This window comes from Neopelma chrysocephalum, unplaced genomic scaffold (assembly GCF_003984885.1).
Source record: "Neopelma chrysocephalum unplaced genomic scaffold, ASM398488v2 Primary Assembly neopelma1_293, whole genome shotgun sequence".
In the NCBI taxonomy this organism is placed as follows: domain Eukaryota; kingdom Metazoa; phylum Chordata; class Aves; order Passeriformes; family Pipridae; genus Neopelma; species Neopelma chrysocephalum.
The window spans coordinates 44,407-53,222 of NW_020897955.1; the positions used below are offsets into that span (position 1 = coordinate 44,407).

Sequence of the window (8,816 nt, forward strand, 5' to 3'; positions counted from 1 at the left end):
CTGGACAATGTCCAGTTGGATTTTGAGTATCTCTGTTGGTGGATATTCCACAACCTCTCTGGCCAACCTGTTTTTTCCTGTGTCTGGAAATGGTTTCCAGAATTAGTTGCTCCCTTACCCTCACAGGAATGGAGATGAGGCTGACCAGGCTGCAGTTCCACAGTTCCTCCTTTTTGCCCTTCTAGTACATAGGGATGGCATTTGCTCCCTTCCAGTCTTCAGGAACCTCTTCCAGTCACCATGACTTTTCAGAGGTAATGGAATTGCCTCCTGATGACCTCAGCATTTGTGGGCATGCTCCATCAGATCCCATGGATTTGGTATGAGCCATCTGTGTTATTTTTGCTGACATATGGAAGCTGTGATTTCATTGTGAACTTCACAGAGTGGTTTCTCTTGGTAGCTTGGTTGAAAACATGAAATCATGGAAATAAGGTCCCTGTTAACCTGCTTAGTTCACACTTGTGTCAGCTGATGCATTTGATTTGCCTTGGATTTTTAAAAGAGACTGGAGCAGAGACTCGGCTCTCCTCCTCCTCTTGGCAGCTGAGTTTCAAGGCAGGTACAAGACATTGCAGCTTCCTTCAGACATCCTTGCCTGCACACTGGGTGTGTCTGTGTAGTCTCTGCACAGTGCAGCCCAGCAAGTTTGAATTCTCTTTGCTGATCAGAAAACAGGCTTTGACTGTCACTTCCCACTGCCACTCATTAAGTACTTCCCTGTCTCCAGAGTCCATCTTCAAAAACCAAGTGCAGTGATGGATTTGTAATGACAACTTATTTCTAATTCCAGCCTGACTGGAATTGGAGAGCCAAAAGGATTTTAGTTCGTCAGTTCCCTGGTTTACAGTAAATACCAACTTCAGGAGTTGTGCTTCACCCGCTCCATCTGTCCCACTGTGTTTTCCTCTAAATAAGAGAATTAATATTGTAGCCTGGAGTCTTTGTTAATGCACCTCAGATCTTCATGGGAGGGCTCAAAACTCACTGATCTCATTAACAATAGAATTCTCTGAGGGTTGTTTTTTCTGAGCTGTTTTTAGTACACTGCTGCACTTGCTGATTCAGTTTCCAGTTTCTCTGTTATCTGAATGTGACTTTTTTTTCCTCCACATGCCACAGTGAGAAATGCTCTTAAACACTTCAAAGGAATAACTCCAGCTGCTGGCTCAGCTGTCCCACACTGCTGTGTCCCTTCCATTGCAGGTGAGGGAGCTGAAGAACCTGCAGCAGCAGTACATCCTGGTTGGGGTGGAAGCTGCTGAGAATTCCCGCCTGAAGGCACAACTGCAGCAGTGGCAGCAGGAGGCAGAGAAACAGCTCCGGCTGCAGGAGCAGCTGCAGCAGGAAGGAGTTGTCTGCCAGCAGGAGCTCCAGCAGCTCAGGTGTGTTTGTCTGCTCCCTGCCCCGGGTGTTTGCTTCACTCAGAGAGCAAAGAGAGTGCTGAGAGCCTCAGCCTGGGCTGTGCCAGGTGCCACTGGGTCACTCCTGCCCTGGCCAGGACTGGGCACAGATTTCCCTCCCCCAGCTTCTGCCCCTGGATCCCAGCCCAGCAGCTTGGAGGGTAATGCCTGTGTGAAATAGATAATGACCTTTTAGTTTTGATTTCCTTTGTCCAGGGGTGGTCAGTGTCATCTAATGGAGAGGAAACTTGGGCTGTTTCTTCTATTGGAACTCATGTATGTAATCACAGAACTCTCCATTCCAAGCTGCTGCTGAACACTCTTTATTATCCCACTGATATCATAGTTTAGAAAATACTCATTTTGTATGACTGTCCAATCCTTTGTTTCACTTGCTCAGTCTTCTTTTTATTTAAAAAAGTCTGTAATTCAAGTCTAGTAAAATTGTCTTCTCCAGCTGGAGTAAAACTAGTTAGACAAATATGCTCTGTCTAGAAATAGGGAAGAATCCTTTCAGCTACCTCAGAGATACATCTAAGGATGCCTGAGGCTGGAATGAAAGGGGTGGGATTTTTTTTCTGGAAAGATCTATGGCTTATCTTTGTCCAGAGTGATACAAAAATTTGTAGTTCACCTTTCCCTTCCCCCTGCCTCCAGTCTGACCCTCAAACACTTCAGGTCTCACAAATTTTACTTATCTCCTGACAAAGGAGCGGGAGATTGATTTCCTGTGTAGCTTTTACACTGTACATGAAGTGAAGGCTCCAGGTTGGTGTGGTGGGATCAGTGCTGTGGGTCTGGTGCACGTGTGACCACACAGGGACAGTGTGCTGGGGACACGTGGCATTGCCATGACTTGCCTGACCAAACTCTGTACAGAAAGATCAAAACAATGCCTGGGAACACCAAAAGTGTGAGCATGGAACGTTCTGCAGGGTTCAGCCAAATACAGAAAACTTCCTGGTTTCAAGGTTCCTGTACTTAAATGGGTTGGTTTGGTTTAGTTATAAAACTTCATTTCTAGTATGGGATGACAATAGAATCATCCTCAGCTCATTGTCAGCTGGGTACCTGGACATCATAAGTGGTGCTGGTCACCTCCTGATCATTTCTGTCGTGTTGTGCTGGGCAGACAGGAGAAAACCACCTGGGAGAAGCAGAGCAGCAGCATGAAGGAGCAGTACCTGATGGCCTTAGCAGAGAAGGACAAGCAGCTGAGCCACTTACAAAGGATCACACAGGAGATGAGGCTGCCCTTCAGCAAGTTCCAAACTGTAGAGGAGCAGCAGCAAACCAAGGTGGGTGGAAAGACACAGATTCTTTGCTTGCATGGAAATGTGAGGCTTGAAATTCAGCCAGAGGAGGGTGTGTTACCTGTATCCAGCTCCTACAGACTCACTGTTGGATGTGGTTGTGGAGCCTCTGAAGACAGTACCAACAATCTAACTTGGATCACTGAAAGTTTTAGAAATTATGACTACCCTTATGTGCTTTCCTCCAAGTTCATTGTTCACAACATTTCAAGGCAGTGGGTGAAAGAGCAGAGCTTCCCAGGCACCTTTGGAGCAGTAGGAACTTCCCAGGGGTGTCTTTCTGGTTGTTTCAGAATGGCTTCTTGCACTGTTTTTGAATCTAAGATCTTCTGATTTAGCTCTCATTTTAATGTCACATTACAGTTTTTAAGTTTCCTATTGAATTTTTCTTGCTGTTTTTACTGTAACAGGGATCTACAACCTCTGGGCTCAAGCTTAGAGAGGCTGAGGCTTGAACACTGCACCTTTTCTCTTCTTCCCCCTGTATACAGTCCTAGAAATGGAGTGGAATATGTTTGATATTTTGCCTGTGTAGGGAAGGCTGCATGCACAGTGCATTGTGTTAGGGCTGGGACACAACTCTCCTGCCCATGGCTGTGCTGTTCCAGTGGTTTGTGTCAGTGGAGGGGGGGAGGAAATCTCCCCTTATCCCTTTGGCACACCCATGAATGTATGCCAAGAAAAAGCTAAAACAGTGCTTGTGTGATGCTTTCCAGGAGGATTCTTCAGTGCTGGCCTTCTGGTCTTTGTTGAATGAGAACAGTGTGAACATTGCTTTCTTTTTTGTTTTTCTTTTCTCATTCATGTGCCCTTTTTTTTCCTTCCTCTATTGTAAACAGCTTTAAGACAACTTTTGAGAAGGACCCCATCACATGTGCAAGCTCAGTGATCTTTCTTAACTGGATTTTCAGATGGCTCTTAGGATATTTCTGTTTATTCCCCATTTGCTCTTTTGCCTGAGCAGATCAAGTTCCAGGTCTGGGAATAATATTGGGTTTGACCTCGGAATACTGAACAGAGAGGACTGACACAAGAGTGAGTTGTCACACATGCAATATATTTTTCATTGTTCTTTCCTTGGCAGATTTCTCCAGAAGTCCTGAAAGGGGACTTTTCAAGCCTAGAAACAGAGATAAAACATCTCCAGACCCAGCTGAGTGACAGCCTGAAAGAACTGCACCAAAAAGAGCTCAGAATTCAGCAGTTAAACAGCAAGGTACTGATCATACCCTGTACGTGCTTGCAGTCTGGGATGAGGAATGTGGGAAGGCTGGAATAGGGTTCAGGGAGCAGGAATGAATCTGTCCTTGTTGGCATTCAGTGAAGTAACACAAAATCAGAACTATGTCTCTCAACAAGGCAGTGGTGGAACCACACTGATGCTGTTGCTGAACGGGGCTTGCCCAGCACTGGGGCCCATCCTCCCTCTCCCCATTGCTCTCCCTCAGAGAGTGACTGGGAGGGTGGTCAGAGCATGGGGGAGAGAGGCCGTGGCTGGGGCAGCTGTCCTGGGTGGACCACAGGGATATTCCAGGCCCTGTGTAGATCCCATCCAGCAGGGTCTGAATCAGCAGCTTTTCTGCCACTGAATTTTAGTGCCCTTTCTCCTAAGTGACCAGAGGGAGAAAGAAGGAGGGAAGAGGACAGGGGAGGAAAGAAAGAAAGGAGAGAAAGGGAGGTGGGGGAGAGAGGACACAGAGAGGGGACAGTGGGAGAAGGGAGCTGGGTGGGGGGAGAGGAAGACCAGCCAAAGGGACCTGAGAGCAAGATCATGTGAAGAGATTTGTTTCCAGGTTCCTTGTCTATTGTTTGGAAGCATTTTCTATCCTCCTGCTTTCTGGGCTGCTGAAGGAAGTCCCTCTTTGGGAAGGCAAGCTTGTCATCTTCACTGCTGCCTGCCAGCTTGGAACAGTTGCTGTGTCTCAGTGCAGAATCACAGTCAGTCGATTCCCACACTGAAATGGGAGACCCAGGATTTATCAATCCTCAGAAAGAGAGTTGCATTCAAGGAGAAAGTGAGGATATAAAATCATAATTTATTGATGATATTTCTGAAAGGTTTAGGTGAATCTCAGCACTTTATGTTGCTCTGGACACGTAGTGTTCTGTACATCACGTGGTGTTTTGGGGCTCCTGTTCTGGAAACCTTGGCCACAAGCTACTCTTGGGCGTTGTCACTGGCCTTTGGGCCTTAGTGACAGGCACTGTGGCAGCTCCATGTCCTCAATACAATTCTTACCCTCAGTTACACAGAGAAGAATTTTGCTTTCCCAAAACTGAGTTCTTTGCTTGGCGTTTGTGTTCTGTTCTCAGCTGTCTCAGGTCTTTGAGGAGAAGAACGCCCTCTCCCTCCAACTGCGCGGGAGCGGCCGGAGCGTCTGTGAGAGCCACCAGCACTACAGCGAGGTCCTGAGCCGCTGCCTCGTGCTGGAGAAGCAGCTCCAGGAGCTGCAGGCTGCAGACAAGGGCACGGTGAGGGGGGTGGGCTTGGGGCATGGCAGGGAAATGCTCATTGCATGTGGCTCTGCTAACGGTGCAGCACTGTGGCTGTGTCTGTGCTCTTTGCTCAGTGCAGTGTGCAGCACACTCCTGCCTTCTTTCAGGAGCTGTTTGCAACAGATGCAGCTCCAGGAGCACCCCAAGAAAAGAATGAGCCGCAGAGAGGCAGTTACACACCTGAACTGCAGGAGCTGCAGCTGAGGTAAAGAAAGCCTGAGAAAACAGGGGTGGGGATGTTGATCCTGATGGAGCCCTAGTGATGAGTTATTGCTGTTACTTGGTATCAGTGTGTTGGGAAAACTCAGTGGCACCCTCGGATCTTGTGAACTGGGAGGAACTTTGTGTGCACTTGGCAGCTGTCCTTAGTTGTCTCTGGACAGAGCTTCAGAAACCACAGTGACAACATGCAGCAGCAATGCCAGCCAGGCCTGGGGCTGGTGGGCTGCATCCCCAGTACCTGCTGAAGTAAACCCAGGGTTCTGGTCTCAAGGCTGTAGCCTGAGAGTGTCTGGAATTGAGACCTAGCACGTGATTCCTCATAACATTCTGGAACTAAGATCTAGCACGTGATTCCTTTCAAAATAATTTTCAGAAGGTGGGGCCATGGATGACAGAGCCAAGGAACTCCTTCCTGATGTGAAACAGAAGCTTTAAGAAATTTGTCTTCTCTCATGCTTTCCAAATAATTTAAATGTATTAAAGACAACGTATTAAAGTCTTCTGTGAGAGGTGGGAGGTAATTTGAGTCTGTTCACATCAGTGTATACAACAGAAACAGAATAGTGCACAAATTGGGCCTTTCTTGGCATATGCTTGGTTATTTTCTGCCAGGTTGTCCGAAACAGAACATTTACACAGCAGCACAAAGCAGGATCTGAGGTATCTGGAGGAGCAGCTGGAGGAGGAACGGGACCGTCGCCTTGCTGCAGAGGAGGCACTTTCTGCAGCACAGGATCAGATCAGGAGGTGAGGCAGCTTCAACAAACAGGCACCACCACCAGAGAAGTGTGATGGTTCCAGCTCAGTTCTTCATCTGCACCTCATCACATCCTTCTGTCAAATGGGGGCACAGAAACGACTGCACTGTGTCTGTCACTGAATCACAGAAAGGCTGAGGTTGGAAGGGGTCTCCAGAGACCATCTGGTCCAGCCCTCTGCTCAGATAGGGCTCCCTAGAGCCAGTTGCCCAGGACCATGTCCAGATGGCAGTGGAATATCTCCAAGGAGGAAGACTTCACAACCTCCCTGGGCAACTCGTGTGGTGCTCAGTCACCTGAACTGCAAAAAAGTGTTCTGTGGAGTTCAGGAAATTCAGTTCTTCAGTTGTAGGCAGAGAGAATCAGACAAATGACTGGACATTAAGACAAATTCTGTCTAGAAATGAGATGCTAGCTATCTCAGTTAGTTAAATTAACTACTGGAAAATATAATTTGGAGACTGGGAATTGGGCACTGGCAGAAGAGGAGTTCTCCTGCTGCCAGGGAATTTGTCTGCTCAGTAAGCACCTGTGTGTCATGCAGAAAACAGTCTTGACTTGAAGAATTGTCACTCAATTTTAATGTATTGCCGATTAACATAAACTTTTCATTAATTTGGTCATTAAGAAACAGTCACACAATGAGGAAAAACACTTTCCCCCACCTTTACCAGGCTCAGCTTCAGCCTAGACCCCTCTCCTGCCCCCTCTGCAGCACCCAGCACCTTGTCTGCACTGCACAGGGCACTTGGGGCACAGGGCACTTGCCTGAGGGGCAAGTTCAAAGTGCTTGTTTCCCCTCATTGACTATGGAGGTGGGTTTTTCACATGACCTGATTGTAGGCACTTGAGCTGTGCATTTCGTTGTAGTTCAAATAAGCCTCACTGGTGGAGTCTTTTACAAGGAAACAATGGGTTGCTTTCTGGCACACTTGCTGATTTGGCCAAAAAATAGTGATCTGTTTGGAGGAATTCTGGATGCAGTTCCCTGGTAATTGCTGCACAACTTGGACAAGTGTAGCTCCTTCTGGCATTGAAGTCTCTGAAAGCCTCCTGTAGCTGATCTCACTGAAAAATGGTAGCCCCAGGATGTGCCTGTGCTGCCTCTGTCCCTAGGAAATACTTCTCAAGAACCAGCACTATTGCAACCAGAGCTGGCTTCCAAAATAATTGCACAGAATTTGAACCCCACAGTTGTATCACCTGCCCTGGCTCCTTTCAAGTCACACTATGACATTTCACTTGAAGGATTCCTGCTGGTTGGGTTGCCCAGTCCTTTTGCTCAACATGAGCTCAGGAGGCACCAAGGCACCACAACTGTACAAATGGAACCAGCTGTTGTCCAGTGAGGCCAGGGCTTGCCTGTGGGGGTTGAGTCCTTTTTGGAGAAACACCTCCTTTCCTAAGCTTGATTCCAGTCCTGGTTTGTGGCATCATAAGAAACTGATTTCCTGTTTGTTGTGGCAGGTTGCAGTCGAGCGAGTGGGCGTCTTCCTTAAGTGCCAGCATTGATATGACTCCAGGTCATGAACAGTCCCTGCTGATCGACTCCATGGATAATAATTCCAGCAGAGTAAGAACTTCACATTCACAGCTGTCAATTGTGTAAGCCCTGACTGATCCAAGAAACTGTGAACCCACAGCAGCTCAATCCCTCTGTAGGCACACACAGAACTGTCAGGGGCTGTGCAGGTTTCTGCTCTTGGCTTGCTCTGTCTTCCATGCTGGAGACAGAATTGGATAGGGGTGGGTCATGGAAAACCTGCAGAGAGCAGGGGAAGGAGAGTGTTTCATGAGGATTGCCCTAGAGGTCAGATCTGACAGTGAAATGACTTTGAGAAGGTTTTGTGCTTGTTAGCTTAAATTTATCCTCATGGTCAGAGAGCTCTGGGTGAAGGCAGCTGGGGACACAACCATTCCTTGCACTGACTGGTCTCTCTTGACTCTTCCAGGCTCGGAATACCCTTGGACTGCGACGCCTGTTCCGCTCCCTCTTCCATTCCCGGACCCGCTTTCCTCTGCTGGTGGCCTTGTACCTGCTTGCTCTCCATGTCCTGCTCTTGCTGTGCTTTACAGGCCACCTGTGAGCAGGAGGGACAGGCTTCTGTAGAGCCCCCTGTGCACTGAGGGCCTGCATTCCCTGTGCAGGGACAGCACTTCTCCCAGCTGCCTGCTCTCCCAAAGCAGCCCTGGAGCAGAGCTGCCCCCAGCACTGGGTGCTGCTGTCAGGGTCAGTGCTGCTGCTGGGAGCTGCTCCTGGGACATTGGCCATTCCCTCGGTGTCTCTGCAGGAGTGGTTTGTTTTCTGAGCCAGGGTCATGCTGCAAACTTTCAAGGACATTGTCTGCTCCTGTACCTGGAAGTAGAACCACTCATTTTAGATAGTATTGTGCTGTGGTAGGAGTGAGAAAAATATTCTTGAGTTGCTGCAGTACTTCAGCACTTCCTAGAACTGCAGAATCTTCCCCCTCTTAGGCTGAATCCATGAGTGGGGTTGGGGAAACCCTGTAGCTGGATGTAGGACAAAGAATTGTCTTCCCTTTCTTCCATCCCTTAAATTTGCTCCATGGCTCAGTGCTGTCTGAAATGCATATCCTAAGGAAATTGTGGGCACTTTAGGTAAA

At 48.1% G+C, this 8,816-nt stretch overlaps 1 protein-coding gene across 3 annotated transcripts in view; it reads left to right on the forward strand.

Annotated features, from left to right (window-relative positions):
* GOLGB1 (golgin B1) overlaps nucleotides 1–8,810 on the forward strand; it is a 35,987-nt gene extending 27,177 nt beyond the window's left edge. The window contains exons 15-22 of one of the 3 annotated variants that reach the window (XM_027704853.1): nucleotides 1,207–1,385; nucleotides 2,536–2,701; nucleotides 3,801–3,932; nucleotides 5,030–5,188; nucleotides 5,320–5,417; nucleotides 6,047–6,181; nucleotides 7,660–7,765; nucleotides 8,145–8,810. In XM_027704853.1, coding sequence (XP_027560654.1) covers nucleotides 1,207–1,385; nucleotides 2,536–2,701; nucleotides 3,801–3,932; nucleotides 5,030–5,188; nucleotides 5,320–5,417; nucleotides 6,047–6,181; nucleotides 7,660–7,765; nucleotides 8,145–8,279 — 1,110 coding nt within the window. In that variant the 3' untranslated portion in view covers nucleotides 8,280–8,810. Of the gene's footprint in view, nucleotides 1–126; nucleotides 265–1,206; nucleotides 1,386–2,535; nucleotides 2,702–3,800; nucleotides 3,933–5,029; nucleotides 5,189–5,319; nucleotides 5,418–6,046; nucleotides 6,182–7,659; nucleotides 7,766–8,144 lie in introns of those variants that run through there. The other 2 variants (XM_027704856.1, XM_027704855.1) reach the window with 2 other exon arrangements.
* Nucleotides 8,811–8,816: the final 6 nt, after the last annotated feature.